Consider the following 19,028-nt stretch of genomic DNA (forward strand, 5'->3'; position numbering starts at 1 on the left):
AACGCTACCAGGCGTGCAGCAAGTTAACACGAGGTTTTTGTTTAACGTTTCGAAAGCAATCAAGCAAAATGAAAAAATAAAAATCACCAAAACTCAACTGGTTTCATCAGCCTTCTATCAAATATTGCCCTTTGTCTGTTTGTATCGTTTAGCAAACGATAGTCATTATTGATATATGTATGTGTATATATTTGTATCGATATGCTATTTGTGCCGACGCATCGCCCAAATGCTACCAAAAACACTTGTTGCTAAGATAACCGATAAGGTACGTGCGAATTACGGATCGACAATAAAAAGAAATATGGCTCATAGTATATACTACAGTTAAAAAAAATTCAAATGACTCCACTATATTAATCTATAGTCAGAGATGACTAATAAAAATAATAATAATAATAAAATGTAATCTATAATAAAAGTATGACCTTTCATGTTCGCTAATTAGTTCTATCACAGTTCCTTAACTTTCTATAATAAAATATAATGAATGAAGTAAAAATGTCCCGACTGCAACACGATATATTGTGTTTATCTAAAAAGGTTAAAATATAACATTATCTCAGTCCACATTGCGACTAAAATTAAATAAAGTAAATGACCTCATATAACTCGCGCTAATTTATAAAATTAAAATTCATTCAGATTCAGCAAGAAGTCAAGGTCTGCTGCGTAACTGATATTGGTTTTATATATATAGAGATAGTATTCATGAGCATTTTGGCTAATTGCAATGCCAAAATGTATTGCATTTTTTTTAAAAAAATAGATATTGCTTTATTGAATTAACAACTTTTGAAGTTTAACAATGTCTTTGCTTAGCTTAACAGAGATTTATCAATTAGTTAAACATGCTATATACATTTATTTATATACGATATGTTTCAAAATTTAACTATACGTGTGTATAAATTGATGTATATAATTGCTTTATGGAGTTACACAGTCGAGTGATTAGCTTGATATTTGTCACAGTGAGATTCTTTCATATATAATAAAGTTTAATATGAATGCTCAATTATTTAATTTGCACTTCTGTTATGGTTGGAGTATTTCATTTAAAACTTGTCTACGTGAGTTCTGATATGCGAGATATGAGATTATATTTGCTTGCTTTTGGGCGGGAGCACTTGATTCGTTTTATCACTGGAAACTTTCTAGTTCGGCTTTGAATGGCTACAAGAGAAGCGAAAAGAAGAGGCAAATCAAAATTGAAGTACAGAATGAACGACTATAACTAAGATAAGGCCAAACACACTAACGTTCGACATTGTGGTGCCCACCCCGTGCGTCATCTCGTGCAGCTCCTCATCCGTGTAGGACAAATTATGTGATTCGATTTTATAGCTAAAAGTCGCGGCGACGGGCTTGTGGTCGGAGAGCGTATAATCCATTTTCGACTGATAAGACAATTGTTCGGCACTCAGCGTAATAGACGGATAACTGTTCGCCTGCACGCGATGTAGTATGCGGTCACACCAAGCTGGACGCCGCTTCAAGTCGTATTCATTGCTGCCTTCGATGAACTTGAATGTGGGCGCAAATGTGGGTAGCTCCTCCTGCAGCAAGCTGAATGCGTTGCCCGACTCACGGAGCAGGGACAGCTGGTCCAACTTCAGCAGCTCATCATAGCGTCCATTCTCCACGGCGTTGCGTACATCCCAGGCAGACATATCGCCCGATAAGCGGAAGTTCAGATCGCCGAACCAGAATACAAAGTCATGATCAAAGATGCGTGGGTAGCCTTTCACATGATACTTGTGATTATCCACAATTTGGTGATAATCTTCGATGCGCTCCTTCAATTTAGCATCGTGTGCCGCCAAGTGGGAACACACAAATACGGCACCAGTGCCGTATAGACTTAGTCGTATGCTCACGGCTCCTTTATTGCCCCATACCCCACCCCAGCCCGTGCGCGTCTCATCCGTCTCGATGTCCTTCATGTGGGGTATGTGCTTGGGCTGTGCGAACATGGTAATTAGGATGCCCTGCAGCTGCTTCGACTCCACCTTTACGTACTCGTGTCTGCTCAATGCAGCGGCCAATTTGAGCACCCAGGGATCATCCTGAAATATGTTCAGTACCTGCTTAGTGCTCACCTCCTGCATGCCAATCACATAAATATCGGGTATTTTGTTCTGAGGACAGTTGGTAGTGCCATTTAGCTCCAACATGGATGTCAGTGACAGATCCTTCGGCGAGTGAGTGCCCACATTCCAGGTCAGCAGATAAATGCACAAATCGGCAATTACCGACGTTGAAACTGACATTGTGTGCCGTTGTCACTAATTAACAATGATTAAACACTGGTTAGACAACTATATACGTCAGAGACAGGGTGAACTAGCATTGGCGATGATGAGTTCACTCTATCCAGCTATAGACTTATTCCGATTTACTGTATCCAGTAGATCCAATGACAGAATATTGCTTAAATTTAAACTGCTTACCACTGTGCTCTTATTAGATTAGCAACAGACAATAATTACAATTATTTTTAGAAGCGTCCACGATGGCCATGGGCTTCTGCGGCTGCTGCCGTTGTTAAACTCACCCACACTGATTCACCTTGTCAGTTGATATGCGTCGTTGCCAGATATTCTACTTTTAAAACTTAAAATTTTTAAAAACGTTAAAATTTATTGTAATTAAGTGGATTCCATACTTAAAACAAAAATATAAAATTTTTATAATATTTATCAACTGTTAAAGTATAACGTAGTAAAGTCTTTGTTGTTAGCAGTGTGACCAGATGTACAGAAATTGTGTGTGTTGGTGAAATGCAACGAATACGCGACTATCTGGCAACTCTATAAACTTTATTATTTGTTAAAAACAATAAATAAGGAAAATTTACTGCAAACATAAGCTTGTTGGCCATAATCAAGAAAATGCTTACCAGTTTTCCACCCGGTGCTGTGCCAAATTGGATGCATAAATTAAAAAATGGTGCATACATGTCAAATAAAATACTGGAACGCTGTTTGCTATCGTCCATGTCAGACGGTATGTAGAAAGTGTAGAAAGAAGCTCAACTAGTGCCTCATAATGTTTGTGTTTTATATGGAAATATGCGCTGTTAATAGATGAGGCCTGTCAGGCGGTGGAAGACGCTATCAAGAAAGGTATTTTAGTGCCAAAGGGAAAAGGTTCGCGAGCGAAAGGAAAACGTATTTCGCTTTGTTTCGCACAAAAAATAGGCGAACTACAGGAATCCCAAAAGATTGATCCCTACTGCTTCGAGTGTCATTTACCGGGTTCGGCCACCAGTCCACTTAAGAAATGTCTTTCCTGTGATCGCTGCTTTCATGCGGCCTGCCAGCGTAAAAATCCACATCGTCCCAACTACTCGGTACCCTCGGACAAGGGTCAACCATATCGATTTCCACTTAATGAATCTGATATGGAGGATTCATGCGACGAAGAGGTGGAGGAGGAGGAGACGCCTTCAATAACTCCTATTCCAGCGACTGGTGTAGCACAAAGTGATCCGTATGAACTTGATTGCAATAGCAATATTAACGTCATTACTCGAGATCCGCTCAAACGTGAAGCAGACAGCTCCGATGATGTATTTTTCGTTAGCGAGCAGCCAGCTCGCCAGCGCAAACGACGCAGCACATTCATCAAAAGTGAGGAGGCTCCCAACGAGGTCAGCGACGAACTAGAGTTATGTACACCCTGCCGCCTGTTAAAGCTTTCCGATCTGCTAAATCCGCCGCACGTATCAGTTGAAGAATTGAACTGCCTGCTGGGCTACAGTTGGCAAACATACCACAGTTGGTTAAAAAAGGATGTGCGGAAATATATGGCAAAGCATTGGAATGAACGTGATTCGGCAATTGTTAAGAATGTGCTCTTTAAGAACGACATATTGGGCCTCTCTGATATATCTAGGAATATTGAGTTGAAGAAGTACAAGCATTTGTCCGAGTTCCTCACTGACTTGCTCGACTTGCAGCATAACACTGGTGTCTTCTTTGGAACCAACTGCGAGGAATACAATGCAACTAAATGGCTTCTGCGCGACATAACACACGATATACGTGAAATACGCCGCTGCTCCGATTGCTATCGCTATTCGAACGAATCGGATCGATCCTCATTTTGGTTCGCAAAGCCCTGCACGCAGCGTCACGAGCTAGTCTATGCCAAGCAACATGGTTCGCCTCATTGGCCGGCAAAGGTAAGCAAATAGCGATAAACAGAAACAATAATCAAATTATAACCTGTATATTAATTATTCCTTGGCAGGTTATACGTGTGATGTCCAAGAGGAGCAATTTATATGATGTGCGATTTTTCGGAGGCACCCATTCACGCGCCTTGGTGTCGGCGCGTGATATACTCCCAATAGATGCGGACATTTCGCAACTAAACTCCAAATGGAAGAGTACGCGTACGTTTAATTTGGCACTTCGTGAACTCCGGTGTCATATGATGTTGCTGCATCAGCCTATGTATTTGTTTAATTTCTCTGCTGATCCTCGTGAAGCTGAGGAGCTAATTAACCGTGCTTTACCCCATTGCATGGAGACAGCTGATGTGAATGCCTCAGCCAAACGTTCACGGGCTGGGACGCCAGCATCATCCAAGAAACGCAAAATAACATCCATAACAACTTCGTCTCCATTAACAACCGAACGCCTACAGCCCTTGCAACACTGCTCCATGGTCTTAAGATCAAAGACAATTAAGGAAATCACAACGCAGATGGTGACGTCTTTGCCAAGACTTGGAACCAGTGAACCTTTTGCTGGCTATCATGAGATGTTGCAAAAAGTTGTATTCTTAAACGAGGAACTGATACGAAACAAGGCTGAACTTGACAATATGAAAGAGGAGCTGAAGACAGTGAAACGTAAACGATGGTGTCATCATTGTCTACAGGAGGCGGAATTCAATTGCTGCTTTACTGCATCGTACTGCAGCGATGAGTGCAAGCGGCGCGATAAACGACGTCATCAGAGCTCATGTGGCCTGCAATCAAAATCCTAGTTCGAACATTGTTTCTGTTCAACAACTATATGTACATATATGTTCATACATATGTATATGTATGTGTGTCTTAATAATTGTATAAAAATTAAAGAAATTTTTAAATATTTTGTAATGAATATTTGAATTTTATTTTTTCCACAAAATGTAAACAAACGTCTTGTGGTTATGCACCTGGGTGATACGCAGCTGAATTCAAAATTAGCTTGATAGTGTCTTGAAAGTATATCTATGAGCTGCGTACTTTGCTTAGTGACACAATTGTGACAACAGGTGGCAACACTGTAAGCTTTGCGTCAATCAGTTGTTATTCAACGGCAAAGCTTTGCGGTTGTATTCGCGGTTGGCCTGCGTTTTGTTTCGGTTATTTGTTTATAATCGCGTGTTATTTTTTTCGTATTTCTATATGCATGCGTCTGTGAACTTTCCATATAATTTGCAAGAAACATTGACAGTGAATGAGGTCAACAACTCGCTGTGTAACAACGGCATTGTGAAAAATCAATAATTGTAAATTCGTTGAATAACACCGAATAATTATAAATAAACACAATCAAAATGCCCATTGGAACGTTTGATGAGTGGGATGTGCTTGTGTTGGTGAGCATTTTGATAATATCGGCACTGATCGGCATCTACTACCGGTATACGGGCGGCAAGCAAAAAACAACGCAGGAGTATCTCATGGCCGATCAGAGCATGACCACATTTCCGGTATCCTTTAGCCTGATGGCAAGTTTCATGTCTGCCATCTCACTAATGGGCGTCTCCAACGAGTCCTATCAGTTTGGCACCCTATTCGGTGTCATAAACATATCGTATGTGTTGAGCACTCCGATTGCCGCTTACATATTCTTGCCGGTCTTTTATCGAATGCGCACGACAAGTGTCTACGAGTATCTGGAACGGCGCTTTGGCCATGCGACACGTCTGGCCGCTTCGATGGCATTCACTTTGCAAATGGTGCTCTATATGGGCATTGCTCTCTATGCGCCTGCATTGGCACTGGAAGCAGTCACTGGCATACCGAGAGGCACAGCCATACTTGTGCTGGGTCTCGTCTGCACCTTCTACTCAACACTGGGCGGGCTAAAGGCGGTGCTCATTACGGATGTCTTTCAGTCGTTCCTCATGTTTGCTGCCATTTTTGCCGTGATTGGTGTGTCAGCCATTCAAGCTGGTGGATTGGGTGCCATCTGGGATGTGGCTCAGGAGCGAGGTCGTGTGCAGTACTTCGACTTTTCAATAGATTTAACCGTCCGTCACACCTGGTGGTCATTGATAATTGGAGGCATGGTCACCTACCTTTCGCTCTATGGCGTCAACCAGACGCAGGTGCAACGACTCCTAAGCGTACACAATTTAAAGAGTGCACAGTCAGCACTTTGGTGGAATTTGCCTATTCTGGGCATGCTTAGCTTTAGCACTATCTTCAGCGGATTGGCAATATTCTACTACTACCGCGACTGCGATCCTGTGCTTAACGGACGCATCATGTCAAGGGACCAAATAATGCCACTATTTGCATTGGATACCATGGGTAATAAGACCAAGTTCTAAGAATCCAATTAACAATTATTAATTTTTGCTTCTGCTTCAGGTCAATATCCTGGACTGTGTGGCCTCTTTGTCTCGGGTATATTCTCGGCCAGCTTATCGACAGTATCTTCGGCGGTCACTTCGCTCTCGGCTGTTACACTGGAGGACTATCTCAAGCCGCTGTACAAAACCATTTTCAAGCGTCCGTTAATCGACTCCCAGTCAACGCTGCCCACCAAAATTATTGCCTGCATTTATGGATTGCTTTGCATACTGTTGGCCTTTGGCGCTGGCTCGATGGGCGGCGTGCTGCAGGCCTCGTTGACCATCTTTGGAGTTGTGGGCGGACCACTGCTTGGCATTTTTACCCTCGGCGTTTGCACCGTGCGTACGAATCAGCGCGGCGTGCTCCTGGGCTTTTTGATAGGCCTTGCCTTCTCCTTCTGTATTGGCTTCGGCGGTCCGAAACCGCCACCAACACCACTGCCCTTCAACACCACCGGATGCGAGCTGAGAAATATAACTGAAGTGGCGCAGGCGGTGCAGGCCACGCTACCTGGAGCAGAGCCGCACTACTTTTGGCTATACCGCTTATCCTATCTGTGGTTCTGTGTGCTGGGCTTCTTAGTCACAATTGGCATTGGGTATTTTGCCAGCCTCGCACTGGCGCACTTCCACATTGCGGACAACTCTCAAATATATTCTGATAAGTACCAAAAGCAGCTGGACTATGATTTGTTTGCGCCGATACTCTCGCGACGCTGGAGACGCCAACAGTTGGCGCAACAGGCACAAGCTAAGCCAGACGAAGCGTTAACAAAATTAACACAGGCAACTGTAGCTATACAATAAGGGAAATCTAATTTATTTTAATTGTTAAATGACATAGTGTAAATTAGCAGAACAGTGGGATTTGCTTGCCAAAAAAACTTGCAGCTGTTTCAGCAGTTGTCGTACCTAAAACGTGCATAACAATGTGACCTATTTGTATACCTGCGTATAACTAAATAATCAACTACTAAGAGCGCAAAATCTCGTCTTCCATTTTGCAAGAGCTAAAACTATATTTATACATAATAATTGTTAACTAGAATATTTTAAATACATGTCTATATACCTCGTAGGGAGAAGTAGCTGATATTCAGTGGGTAAATGTAGCAAATGCCACAAATGCAAATTGCCTCAAGGATTAGTCATAGTTTTGGTGCTGCGTTAGGGACTGACAGCCAAGAGTCTCTAACGCAGGCAACGTCTTAGCTGGTTTTGTTTGTTAAATTAAGTGGGTCTTTCTTATAGAAAATGTGTTACCTTTATAAAATCACCGAATTGCTCATTGCTGGAAAAATGCTTACACATGTACCAACCTGAATACAAACGCACATATATATATATAAACTTATACTATTGACCCCTGTGTGTGCGTAACAAATGAATGAACAAAGTTGAATTTAAGCTACCGAAAGTTTGTTGTATTTTATTGTACTGTACTTATATACTAATATACTTATATAAACATTTATGTAAAGCAACATTTGCTGGCTTTTAATGAAATTTAAGCAATTGCAAACTGTTCGAGTGTGTCGAAAAATAGCTTTTAAATTGAATTTTATTATGAATTCTGTACATGTTGTATACTATATAGACTATCAATTTGATACGTACGAAAATTGATAAGCTAATTTTACGCAATCAGTAAGGTTGCGCGAGGCACTTTCCTATGATTTCAAATGAATGGACAATTTCATAATTTTTATACGCTTTTCCATATCAACATGCCAGCTCCTCTAACGTCATGCATACATCGAGTGCAAAGTGCGATATAAACGCTAATTGCTTGGAATTGCAGGGCAAAGGGTTAACATTGAAATGGTCTTGTTTAGAGACAACAAAAAGTATTTCTAAATTGACTTCGACAAGCTCTAATTGATCTAGCCCATAAATCGAAGTCTCTGCTCACGCGGAGACCCACACAGCCAGAGAGCAGCGTCAGTGAATGTGTGTGGAAAGTTTTAGTCATGCCACAGAGTTCAAAGTACCGAAATTCTGTGTTGACATACATATTTATAAAGCAAAAGAAGAGACAGCGTTAATGCGAAACGTGGGGCCAAAGTCGAAATTGGCTCCATAACAATAGCACTATTCCCATGGCGAAGTATCTAAAAACACGAAACATTTGACACGAATGATAAATACAGTTTAATTGAACGTACAGAAATATAGGGTCAATGGTCTTCACTGTCTTTTAGTTGAGAACATAGCACGTGCAGCAGGCAAGACTTAGTCGGATTCTTGCATCTTTGCGAAATCCATAAAGATATCCTCGAGCGATGTCTCGCTGATCGAATAATGCTTTATTTGCAACAATCTGCGCTTCTGTTCAACGTATCTAAATATCGTGGACCACTTTATGTTTTTGTCGGGTATCACTATAACTATAAAGCCACGATAGGTGAATCTCTCTCTAAAATCAAGAAGTAATCAATGGAAGGTTATAAGAATATATTCCTGTCGACAGGAACTCTTACACGACGTAGCTGTCTGGATAATCAGTCTTGAATGTTGTTTCAATTATTTTCATCATTTCTTCAAATTCATTGAATTCACTTAAAGGAGAGTCATTTTCAAAGGTCTTCGAAAATAGGGATGATTTACCTTTGTAATTTGATGTTCTCGAGCCTAACGGCGTTGAGGTCGCAGTTAAATTCGATTTGTTGTTTCGTTTTTTATAAGTCTGCGTTCCTTTCGTGTTGTTATCCTCCTGAGATATCATAGTCATTCTGGATATCCATCTTTCATCTACAAACAAATTGAATGAGAGATAAGCGCATAGACCCCAATAAGACCCCGATTGCGATTGCGATAGCGATGGCTCACTTATACCTACCAGAACTCTTGCTTAGGCCAGTATCTGAAGTATCTGAAATGAGGAATACAGAAGGTTTTCAATATGCTACGTTGTGAAGGAGCCCAGTTTTTGCTACTTACTGCCACTGCGGGAAAATGTAGCTACAATTCTTTCGCTTGGCACTTCTGAAAAATCGTCCAAGGAGCTCGTCTCAGATCTAAGTGAATGGTCACGATCAGTCAGGTTACTAATGCTGTCGGCTTCGAACTCACTCTAATGTCATCAGTTCCGCGGAGGTCGCCAGTTGGATCCGGATGGTGATGCCCTTACCATAGTCCTGCTTTAGACGTTGTATCGAGCCGTAGTACTGCAGGGTTCCATTGACCATGAGACCCACGCAGGAGCATACCGCCTCGCACTCCTGCATGTTGTGCGTGGTGAGCAGCAGGGTGCAGCCCATCGCGCGCATATCGCTGAGCACCAGCCAAATCTCCTGCTTTGCGCTAATATCCACGCCGGTGGTGGGCTCGTCGAGACAGACGAAGTTATGGCCCATCACGGCCATGGCGATATTTAGTTTCCTTTTGGTGCCCACACTGTAGTGCTTGGTCTTCAGATCGAGCACCTTGGTGAGCTCAAAGCTCTCCGCCAAATGGGCGATAATGGTTGGAATGCAAATCTTTTTAATGCCACATGTCAGGCCGGTAAATTTCAGCACATCCCTGCCGGTCATATAGGGCAACAAGATGTTCTTTTGCGGACAGAAGCCAATGTTCGGTAAGCCTCCTATGGTCATATTTTTCATACTGTTTCCCTTAATAAAAATGTCGCCATCAGATATTAGTCGTGAGCCAATGATCATACTTAAAGTGGTCGTCTTGCCGGCTCCGTTCGGGCCCACCAAGCCGAAACATTCATAGCTGCAACAAGTCAATCAATCCACATATAGCAGATCGGAGATATGTATAACTACGCACGAATTGACCTTCAGGGACACGCAATTGACGGCCACATAGCGACGATACAATTTTGAGATTCGGCGACACACTACACTACATGCCTTCAGTTCATCTGGATCTTTGACGATCGCGTCGATCTCCATGCGTGCTAAGTGCACATTACCATCTCTGTCATTCAGCATACATTCCTTGGGTCGACGCCTGCAAAATAGTTCAGATGGATCACTGTCGTTTATTTGTAGCAAACGCAACCAAAACTTGACCAAACTTGATTGCATATCGCAGGTGAAGTACTCTCGATGCCAGCAACAGGAGTGCGAAGCCGAACATGCCACTTATAAACAGGGAGAGCAGGTATTTGTATGTATTCAGTTCAGCTAAGTCTGAGAAAGTCGCATCATTTAGCCACTGTTTGCGCCTTCAAGCAGAGACCTTACCGCAGCACATGTGGTGGAGTTGACAAAAGGCCTTCATGTTGACCTGGGCGCATGGGGTGCTTGTGCCGCTGTTGGTGGATATTAAGAGTACAGCCCCGTACATGGCATAAAATGGCAGGATCAGGAATATTACATGCAAATATTTATAAACATGGTCATCTTTCAGCGGCATGGCGAAGACAGCCAAGAGCACTGTAATGAAGCAGAATGAATTAGTATTATTTAGTCCTGCCTACGATCGTCAGCTCGCAAACAGTCGATGCAAATGTTGATTGAGCTCTAAAATAGCTGAGAACAATTACAACAAATTACATTGTCAAATCAAAATAATAATAAATAATAGTATCAAAATAATAATCTTAACTTTTCTGCTAATTATTTAAAGAAAAATAAACATAGTTAATCGAAGTCTGAGAATCAGTCCAGAGAAAAGTGAAATTATAAGTCAAAAATATTGTGAAATTAACTAGAAATTTGACCAAGTTTGCCATGTGGTCACAGAGTCCTCTATAGCAAACTCTTGCAGTAATTTGGTAGTAATTGAATTTAAGAGCAGCTTAGGTGGGGCAGTCTTGGAGTTAAATTGTCAGCCTGAAATACGTAAATCTAGTTGCTATTGTAATTACCGACACAGCAATTGATAGCTAGCACGTAGGCCATTCCAGCGCCCGGGTCCTTGAATAAAAATGATAGCAGGTAGGTGGAAATCAGTGCGGAGATAGCGAAGAAGAACAGAAGGACTCCCAACCAGATTAGCACATTTGCTGAGCTTTGATACCATGACAGAAGCACTGACACTATGATCAGCATAAATATGAGCATGTCACCAACCAACTGCGCCAGCCAATAGGTCCACAGGCTAAGGCCATTCATGAGCTGGACATGCCTCAAGTCCGATATATTCTCGTAGACGGGCAGCAGGACAAATGCTGAGACCGCGAAGGTCAGAAAGGCCATCAGACAAGCGGTGTCTATGACAGCAACAAGATTGCTTTGTTCGATTAAAACGGCCAAATCGGAATCCGCACGAGGCTTATTTCTAAATGTAATTTTCAAACCCGACGTATATTCTGCGATTGCTTTTAGGATTAAGCCGTGAGACAGAGCTGCGCCATGGTTCAAGCGTCGATTGTACCACATCGTAATCGTGTCGGAAACTGTCACAGCTGCAACATATGTTTCCGTAAAGCCCTCTACATCTACATAACTGTTGTTCAATAAGTATTGGACAATGCCTTCGGACTCGAGCGTAGTCACTGTGGCGCCGGCATTCATGGCTATTTTCTCATATTGGTTGGCAATCCCTTTGTTATTAATATTATAGGTATCTAGTGGATCTTCGTCGACTGGCAATAGCAGCTCCCTAACGACTATGGCGTTTTGATAGACGGACAGATCCGTGGGATCAATCTCAACTAGGTTATGTTGCTTGTAAACCAATTTCATGATTTTCAGAATCAACAATCCGAATAATGGAACCAAAATAATTAATATATATAACAGGAAATGATTCCACACGTAACGAAACTTCTTCAAAAGCTGTGCCTGCCACTCATTCAGCTGTTTCTTCGAATATCTCAACTCCTGGCTGTCCACCGGGTTGCCCACCCACTCTGTAGAGGGAGACAGCATTATAGAGTCAGACGCAGGCCCTCTCTAGTAACACTTACTTTGCAACTTTTCCAAGGAAGCTTCCGTGTGTTTCTGTGAAAGACTGTTGCCACTAATCTTCAGGAAGGTCTCGCCCAACGTTGGTGCAATCACACCAAAGCTGGACAGCTTGAGCTTGTACATGTTAGTCTCCAGGCCCTTGAATAGATTGGTGAACTTGTGTACTTGCTGAGCGGACAGGCGATACGTCAACTCGAAGCCTATTGAGCTCTCCAGCTCCGCATTTGAAATTTTACTCTCAATAAACTCTGTGACCTCGTCCACATTGCAGTCTTCATCGCCTATGCAGACCTGTATGCGTGACTATGAATACGGGCAGAGGAGCATTGACTGGGTATGCATGTGGGACTTACAAGACGATACCCGGGACCCAGACTATTAATGATAGATTCCGCCGTGCCGTAAGTAAACAGCTCGCCGTCACGCATGATGGCAATTCGATCGGCTAAGAATTCCGCGGCCTCCATGAAGTGCGTGCTCATCAGTATGCAGCGTCCTGCCTTCTCCATGCGCAGCAGCTTCCAGACTTCACGACGCGTGAACGGATCGAGGCAAGCGGTCGGCTCATCGCATACCACCACCTGGCGTGTACAGTGATCTATAGAGCTGTGGATCATTTCGATTTGCACTCACCTTGGTGTTGCCGCACAGCGCGCAGCATACGGAGAGTTTGCGTCTCATGCTAGTGGTAAGATATTCGACTCTAATTGTTGCCTTATCCAAGAGGTCCATTACAGTTAGATATCTTTCGGCCTCCGCCTCAGCCGCGTCCCGTTCGTACCCCTTTAGGCGGCTATAAAACACAAGATGCCAATATGCGCTGAGCTCGTCGAAAAGTATATTATATTGCGGGCAAATGCTGAACGAGCGTTGACCCTTTTGTATGGCTTCGGCCATGTCGATGCCATTTATGCTTATGTTGCCGGATGTGGGCGCCAATACGCCTGCCAGCATCATGAAAGTTGTCGTCTTGCCCGATCCATTGTGGCCGATCAGCATGGTTAACTCATTCTCATAAAACTTGAGGCTAAAGTCGTGCACCACCTCGTGCTCGCCGTAGGTCTTTGACAAGTTATGTGCCTCTATAATGACATTTTTATGGCGCATCAAATCGGATTCGTTGAGTTGAGCTCTGCTTGACATGGATTGCTGCAATGGCTGCTCTTCATCGACAAAGCGACGCTCAGGTCTTTTCCATGGGCACCAGAACGTGCGTTGGCATGGAAAATACCATTTCTTGGCCACACCGAAGTCACCAGGATTCAGTTGATCCACATAAATTGCGACCAAGATCCGCAATATGTTAGTGAACAACATGATCATCAGTATGGTGCCAATGCTCACTTGATCATCGGGATGACTGTGCTTAAAAATGTTACTCCACTGCAAGCCTACTCCCCGAAGCTCGTAGCTATATATCTGGGAAAACATGCTGGGCATTGCGCTGTTCATAAACATACACACAACTAGGGTCTGAATATTCTTGTGCTGGATTCCTATTATTAGATATGGCAAGAAGCTAATAAACTGCATCAGAAACAGCGCGGTCATCGACATCAGGGTGCTAGTCACAAAGGCGGTGATCATAAACGTGAAACAGACCAACGTGAGTATAAACACGATAAAGATTAACATTAGCACAAGAAAATTGGATGCGGGACACATGCACCACTTCATCACACAAACGACGACTACCGTCGGAATAAAATATAGTAAATAGGCGACTATAAACCATGATATCCAGTTCAGTGTAACAGTCAGGCCCATAATGCGCATTATCTCCCTCAGCTGTCGCTGCTTCTCCGCAACAATTTGCTGTAAAGCAAAGGACAACGTAAGCTATGCATGAGACAATGTTCTAAATTGCGATCTATCAGAGCTTGACTGCTCATCCTCCGCATCTTAGGTAATTATAAGTCGATTTAGACAGACAGACAGACAGATCGATTTTCCCACTTTCAATGGGCTTAGCGTAGAAGATATTTATCGCTTTTCATAGATCTACGAATGTAGAGTTCTTGGGCTAATAAACTCCGATACAGAAGCTGGCCAGGCCTAGGCACACATCCAGCTGAAAATGTCAATCTGAATTCCGCCAATCGATAAGGGAAAGGAGTTAAATAGGGAACCTAGCCTAGCACGAGACTTGGTGTTTTAGGATCATCACAACAATTTGGATCAAGAAAATACAAGCACAGCCAACCGCTTGAAAGTGCGCTAGGAAATGGCCACTTGGTAGCAATTTCACCCGAAAGGATGTCATTTTGGTACCACAAATTCAAAAAACCCTAGTGAGATTTTCGTTAAACTTACCTGACCAACAATCAAGCAGGGAGCCATATAAATGAAACTAAAGTACACTGAAAACTTAGAGTATAAAGGTCCCAAATAGGAAAAATCCATGTACATGCGTTCAGGGAAGGCCCGCACGTTTATTTGAGGAGTAATGTGTGAATGATTCTGCCCCAGTTGCAATGCCTCGAATAGTTTCGTCTCCACAACTAGATAGCCTTCGTATTCATAGGGGGTAGTCTCGGAGGCTTCACGGGATCTCGAGAATAAAGTGTCAGGCCAACTTCTCATTGTGCTTTTCTTTGAGCGAAAATGTTTTGGAAATCGGAGTGCGACATTTAATTCCGATGGCAATTTGTCAATGGCTACAAGCTTATCTTCGAACTCTATGCCCACAAATCCATCTCTCTGCTGAAGTGCTGTCTCCATATCAGATGCGTATGGAAAAGATTCAATAACGGTCGTGCCCAAACTATCTGCCATGTCTTCAATGACTTCGTCAAGGATTTTGTTGAACGGGGAATAAAATATTGAACTAAGGAAAAGAATTCGACATGCAATCGAGCCTATCTTCTATGCTTAAATACCCACGATACTCTGACCATCGTTATATCAAGTAGTCCAAACTTCCGTTCATCAACAGATATTGGAGTGTGAATATTGATGACTTGGTCGAGCTGAGTGTACATGAAGGCAAAAATGGGTAATAAAGTTATGCATGCTATGCCAACCGGATGAGCTAAATGCACACTTATATTTTTGCAGATTAATAATCGCAACTTCTTAGAAGTGCCTTGTTTAATTGTTCGAGGTTCTGTAGCCGTTGACATTTTAATTTTTACTTTGCTTTCTGAATTTTTGAAATATAATGCTAAGCTCTTAGCCAACACATTTCAGTAATACAATATAAGTCTTAAATGACGTAAATTTTTTCACTCTCCTGTTAACCACTGCACTTGAAATTTGTATACACGATTTTTGGGATTTTTCTTTTTTTTTCATTTTAATTAGTGTTTCTTTTTTTTTTGTATATTGTGTAGAGAAGAATTGTAACCAATAAAAGCATCCGCCTGAACACAGGAATCGCTGCTGCATTAGCCGCAAGCTTACTTCTTCTTGGACACACCAACGGTACGACCGCGACGACCTGTTGTCTTGGTGTGCTGACCACGGACACGCAGACCCCAGTAGTGACGCAGACCGCGATGCGAGCGGATCTTCTTCAAGCGCTCCAAATCGTCACGCAGCTTGGAATCCAAGTTAGATGAGGTCAGCTGCGAGTATTTGCCATCGATGATGTCCTTCTGTCTGTTAAGGAACCAGTTGGGCACTTTGTATTGCAGCGGATTGGAGATGATGGTAACAACCTTATCAACCTATCGAACAAATGTAAACAATGAAAATATTGGCTCTCCATAGAGATAGTTGATATTTACCTCCTCCTCGGTGCATTCACCAGCACGCTTGGTAAGATCCACATCGGCCTTCTTCAACACAATGTTGGAATAGCGACGACCAACACCCTTGATGGCAGTCATTGCGATGCCAACCTTGCGTTTGCCATCGATGTTCGTATTCATGATACGAAGAATGTGCTGGAACTTCTCTGGGATAACGAGCGACTGCAATATAAACATATTTGCATTATTAGCAAGTTCATTGGTACGGAGTCAAGCATAAACAACAAAAGCCGAAATTGCATTTCCGCCCAAATTAGCGCAATTATTTAGCCACTTATAAATTATTTAACTGCACCATTTGGGTTTCACGACATTAAATTTGACGTTCATTTTACGTTATAGCAAAAACCCGAAACTTTTGTTGTTTGATTAAGTAGATATTTCATGATTTTTATGCAGACGCACCATTTTGCCCTGTTAAAGCGACAAATATTCAGTCGAAAAAGAAAGCGGATGTGCTGCTTCTTTCCACTTTTGACATTGACATTTCGAAAAACGGTGTGCAACAACGTTTAGTAGTTTATATTTATGGAATTTAACAGGGTTGCTCTGAATGCGACAGCCCTGGAAAAACTGCCGTTATATCAAAAAATTTTGCTGTTTTTATAATGAGTGGTAAAAGTCTTTTATTATTTAATTATACGATTTTTACATCTAAATATTTCTAGCGCTTAGTTGTGTAACCGAGAATGATATTTTGAGTTTGCGTATTATATGCAAGATAGAAGCTAATCAACAGTATAAAATTGAGGAAGTGGATAAGTACGGAAATACTGCACTGCTGAAATCTTGCTATCTGGGCAGATTGGAATGTGCGCTTATATTGCTAGAATTCGGAGCAAACATTTATGCCGTCAATTATTTTGGCCAGAACGCCTTAACGCTGGCCAGCTATTGCGGTAATATGCAATTAGTGCTGGAGTTATTACATCGCCGCTCATACCAGGACTTTAATTTATCTTCGCTATTACCGGCCGTTTGCGTAGCATCCATGCGGCAGCACAAGGTTTTAGTGAAATATTTTATGAATTTAGATCCAATAGGAACACCCAATTTACGAACAGTGCATGGTAAGTTAATTGATTGCATGCTTACACATTATTTTAAAAAAATAATTACTAGGCCTTGGACTAAATGATATGGGTCAGATGGTAAAACGAAAACTCAGGAATCTATCGCAAAAGAAAATGATTAATAATGCCATTAATTAAGTGTATATTTTTAAATAAAATTTCTTTTTGAATAAATTTATGCTTAAATTCTTCAATACTTACCAGGGATGCATTCATTCAACCCTAACACATATGTACATGATGGCGATTGGGCAACGTTCGCCTCAGCGCAAATTGACAGCTGTTATTCGCGCCAAAATGCAAGTTTTGCCGCGGTAGAATTCATTGAATAGTATCAAAGGTAACACGCAGCATCGACGCGTTCCTAAAAATTGCGAAAACTATCATTCCAGAAGTACAATTAAAATTAAACAATAAACATGTTTGAAGCACGTTTGGGACAAGCAACTACACTGAAGAAAATCTTGGATGCCATAAAAGATTTGCTAAATGAAGGTACTTTCGACTGTAGCGATTCTGGTATACAGGTAAGAAGAACCTCATTTAGATCATAAATTAGATATTTATGAAAAGTTGCGTGTTCTATTTTCAGCTTCAAGCCATGGACAACTCCCATGTGTCGCTTGTTTCGCTGACGTTGAGATCTGATGGTTTTGATAAGTTTCGCTGTGACCGTAATCTCTCTATGGGCATGAATCTGGGCAGCATGGCAAAGATCTTGAAGTGCGCCAACAATGAGGATAATGTGACTATGAAGGCACAGGATAATGCTGACACAGTAACCATCATGTTCGAATCGGCTAATCAAGAAAAAGTCTCCGACTATGAGATGAAACTAATGAATCTCGACCAAGAGCACTTGGGTATCCCAGAAACGGAATATTCCTGTGTGGTGCGCATGCCGGCAATTGAATTTGCACGCATTTGTCGTGACTTGGCTCAGTTTAGTGAATCCGTCGTCATTTGCTGTACGAAAGAGGGCGTCAAGTTCTCTGCCAGCGGCGATGTTGGAACTGCCAATATTAAGTTGGCTCAAACCGGCTCAGTGGACAAAGAGGAGGAGGCTGTTATCATTGATATGCAGGAGCCAGTCACGCTGACCTTTGCTTGTCGCTACCTGAACGCCTTCACCAAGGCAACACCGCTCTCTACTCAAGTGCAGCTGTCAATGTGCGCCGATGTGCCGCTGGTGGTTGAATATGCTATAAAGGATCTGGGCCACATACGCTACTATCTAGCGCCAAAGATTGAAGATAACGAAACATAAAGTTGTCGTGAGATACATCCAAAACGTATTCATATTTACAATTTTACATTACCGCATAATTCTCTTTCATACGACATCCTCTAAGTTTTAAGATTTTTCATGCAACATTTCCTTTGGTCAATAAAAAAAATATATATTACTTGTTGTTTGGCAAAAACCATTTAATATCATAACACTGGGTACATTTAATTATCAAGAGTTGGCATGTGGTTATTAAACTATAACAAATAGCCTAAATCTGTTGTCGGGGATTAAACAGCAACTTAGATTTGTCAAATTGAACATTTGCAAATGAAATAAGTTTTTCTATGTATAAAACTGCAAGCTTCCAAATGTCATTAATTTAAGCTAAATACATATACATATATTTAGATACATGTATATCGGTATAATGAAAGTACTCGTTCATAACAGGCACATTTTTGAGAGTTTGCATGAGTGTTGTGCGAGTACATTTTTGTTTCTTAGTCAAAAAATATTTTAG

At 41.9% G+C, this 19,028-nt stretch overlaps 7 protein-coding genes across 12 annotated transcripts; 4 read left to right on the forward strand and 3 right to left on the reverse strand.

Annotated features, from left to right (window-relative positions):
- Window positions 1–882: 882 nt before the first annotated feature.
- On the reverse strand, window positions 883–2,652 carry LOC111592920 (phosphatidylinositol 4,5-bisphosphate 5-phosphatase A). Of its 4 annotated transcripts, XM_023305400.2 has the most exons (3): window positions 2,454–2,551; window positions 1,263–2,288; window positions 885–1,176 (listed from the first exon to the last, which is right to left on the reverse strand). In XM_023305400.2, exons 2-3 carry the CDS (start codon window positions 2,271–2,273, stop codon window positions 1,144–1,146), a joined length of 1,044 nt encoding a protein of 347 aa, XP_023161168.1. In that variant the 5' UTR covers window positions 2,274–2,288; window positions 2,454–2,551; the 3' UTR covers window positions 885–1,143. The 4 variants fall into 4 exon arrangements, with proteins under 4 accessions (XP_023161160.1, XP_023161153.1, XP_023161144.1 ...); XM_023305392.2 differs by having other exon boundaries at window positions 883–2,288; window positions 2,493–2,511; XM_023305385.2 differs by lacking the exon at window positions 2,454–2,551 and adding an exon at window positions 2,558–2,652 and having other exon boundaries at window positions 884–2,288.
- Window positions 2,653–2,806: 154 nt separating this feature from the next.
- On the forward strand, window positions 2,807–5,002 carry LOC111592911 (zinc finger MYND domain-containing protein 11). The gene is made up of 3 exons (XM_023305364.2): window positions 2,807–3,009; window positions 3,090–4,189; window positions 4,258–5,002. Exons 1-3 carry the CDS (start codon window positions 2,895–2,897, stop codon window positions 4,999–5,001), a joined length of 1,959 nt encoding a protein of 652 aa, XP_023161132.2. The 5' UTR covers window positions 2,807–2,894; the 3' UTR covers window position 5,002.
- A 221-nt stretch (window positions 5,003–5,223) lies between these two features.
- LOC111593572 (putative sodium-dependent multivitamin transporter) lies at window positions 5,224–8,065 on the forward strand. The gene is made up of 2 exons (XM_023306437.2): window positions 5,224–6,541; window positions 6,602–8,065. The coding sequence occupies exons 1-2, from the start codon at window positions 5,560–5,562 to the stop codon at window positions 7,390–7,392; spliced, it is 1,773 nt and encodes a 590-aa protein (XP_023162205.2). The 5' UTR covers window positions 5,224–5,559; the 3' UTR covers window positions 7,393–8,065.
- Window positions 8,066–8,171: 106 nt separating this feature from the next.
- Window positions 8,172–15,666, reverse strand: LOC111593542 (ATP-binding cassette sub-family A member 2). Of its 3 annotated transcripts, XR_002751045.2 has the most exons (15): window positions 15,336–15,666; window positions 14,766–15,279; window positions 13,086–14,267; window positions 12,806–13,033; window positions 12,452–12,743; window positions 11,408–12,394; window positions 10,782–10,973; window positions 10,613–10,727; window positions 10,363–10,545; window positions 9,658–10,305; window positions 9,526–9,602; window positions 9,425–9,457; window positions 9,066–9,336; window positions 8,751–9,001; window positions 8,172–8,696 (listed from the first exon to the last, which is right to left on the reverse strand). XR_002751045.2 is itself a non-coding variant. In XM_023306365.2 (14 exons), exons 1-14 carry the CDS (start codon window positions 15,572–15,574, stop codon window positions 8,818–8,820), a joined length of 5,145 nt encoding a protein of 1,714 aa, XP_023162133.2. In that variant the 5' UTR covers window positions 15,575–15,666; the 3' UTR covers window positions 8,713–8,817. The 3 variants fall into 3 exon arrangements, 2 of the variants coding, with proteins under 2 accessions (XP_023162133.2, XP_023162143.2); XM_023306365.2 differs by lacking the exon at window positions 8,172–8,696 and having other exon boundaries at window positions 8,713–9,001; XM_023306375.2 differs by lacking the exons at window positions 8,172–8,696; window positions 8,751–9,001; window positions 9,066–9,336; ... (1 more) ...; window positions 9,526–9,602; window positions 9,658–10,305 and having other exon boundaries at window positions 10,429–10,545; window positions 10,603–10,727.
- Window positions 15,667–15,755: 89 nt separating this feature from the next.
- LOC111593605 (40S ribosomal protein S18) lies at window positions 15,756–16,700 on the reverse strand. Its single transcript, XM_023306470.2, has 3 exons — window positions 16,610–16,700; window positions 16,181–16,366; window positions 15,756–16,120 (listed from the first exon to the last, which is right to left on the reverse strand). The coding sequence occupies exons 1-3, from the start codon at window positions 16,610–16,612 to the stop codon at window positions 15,851–15,853; spliced, it is 459 nt and encodes a 152-aa protein (XP_023162238.1). The 5' UTR covers window positions 16,613–16,700; the 3' UTR covers window positions 15,756–15,850.
- A 32-nt stretch (window positions 16,701–16,732) lies between these two features.
- LOC111594860 (DNA replication inhibitor plutonium) lies at window positions 16,733–17,415 on the forward strand. Its single transcript, XM_023308342.2, has 3 exons — window positions 16,733–16,819; window positions 16,873–17,274; window positions 17,327–17,415. Exons 1-3 carry the CDS (start codon window positions 16,813–16,815, stop codon window positions 17,413–17,415), a joined length of 498 nt encoding a protein of 165 aa, XP_023164110.2. The 5' UTR covers window positions 16,733–16,812.
- A 155-nt stretch (window positions 17,416–17,570) lies between these two features.
- LOC111593598 (proliferating cell nuclear antigen) lies at window positions 17,571–18,683 on the forward strand. Its single transcript, XM_023306458.2, has 2 exons — window positions 17,571–17,804; window positions 17,870–18,683. Exons 1-2 carry the CDS (start codon window positions 17,697–17,699, stop codon window positions 18,542–18,544), a joined length of 783 nt encoding a protein of 260 aa, XP_023162226.1. The 5' UTR covers window positions 17,571–17,696; the 3' UTR covers window positions 18,545–18,683.
- The last annotated feature ends 345 nt before the right edge of the window (window positions 18,684–19,028 follow it).

Source organism: Drosophila hydei, unplaced genomic scaffold (genome assembly GCF_003285905.1).
Source record: "Drosophila hydei strain 15085-1641.00,03,60 unplaced genomic scaffold, DhydRS2 tig00000060-arrow-pilon, whole genome shotgun sequence".
NCBI lineage: Eukaryota > Metazoa > Arthropoda > Insecta > Diptera > Drosophilidae > Drosophila > Drosophila hydei.

Coding starts and splice junctions, on each gene's coding strand:
- LOC111592920 (XM_023305392.2), bottom strand. CDS start 2,273: ATGTCAGTTTCAACGTCGGTAATTGCCGATTTGTGCATTTATCTGCTG.
- LOC111592911 (XM_023305364.2), top strand. CDS start 2,895: ATGCTTACCAGTTTTCCACCCGGTGCTGTGCCAAATTGGATGCATAAA. Junction 3,010..3,089: donor GCTATCGTCCATGTCAGACG/GTATGTAGAAAG, acceptor CGCTGTTAATAG/ATGAGGCCTGTCAGGCGGTG. Junction 4,190..4,257: donor CGCCTCATTGGCCGGCAAAG/GTAAGCAAATAG, acceptor ATTCCTTGGCAG/GTTATACGTGTGATGTCCAA.
- LOC111593572 (XM_023306437.2), top strand. CDS start 5,560: ATGCCCATTGGAACGTTTGATGAGTGGGATGTGCTTGTGTTGGTGAGC. Junction 6,542..6,601: donor ATTTGCATTGGATACCATGG/GTAATAAGACCA, acceptor CTTCTGCTTCAG/GTCAATATCCTGGACTGTGT.
- LOC111593542 (XM_023306365.2), bottom strand. CDS start 15,574: ATGTCAACGGCTACAGAACCTCGAACAATTAAACAAGGCACTTCTAAG. Junction 12,744..12,805: donor TGGGTCCCGGGTATCGTCTT/GTAAGTCCCACA, acceptor TCACGCATACAG/GTCTGCATAGGCGATGAAGA. Junction 10,728..10,781: donor ACTCCACCACATGTGCTGCG/GTAAGGTCTCTG, acceptor CGACTTTCTCAG/ACTTAGCTGAACTGAATACA.
- LOC111593605 (XM_023306470.2), bottom strand. Junction 16,121..16,180: donor GTGAATGCACCGAGGAGGAG/GTAAATATCAAC, acceptor TTTGTTCGATAG/GTTGATAAGGTTGTTACCAT.
- LOC111594860 (XM_023308342.2), top strand. Junction 17,275..17,326: donor CAATTTACGAACAGTGCATG/GTAAGTTAATTG, acceptor AATAATTACTAG/GCCTTGGACTAAATGATATG.
- LOC111593598 (XM_023306458.2), top strand. CDS start 17,697: ATGTTTGAAGCACGTTTGGGACAAGCAACTACACTGAAGAAAATCTTG. Junction 17,805..17,869: donor GTAGCGATTCTGGTATACAG/GTAAGAAGAACC, acceptor TTCTATTTTCAG/CTTCAAGCCATGGACAACTC.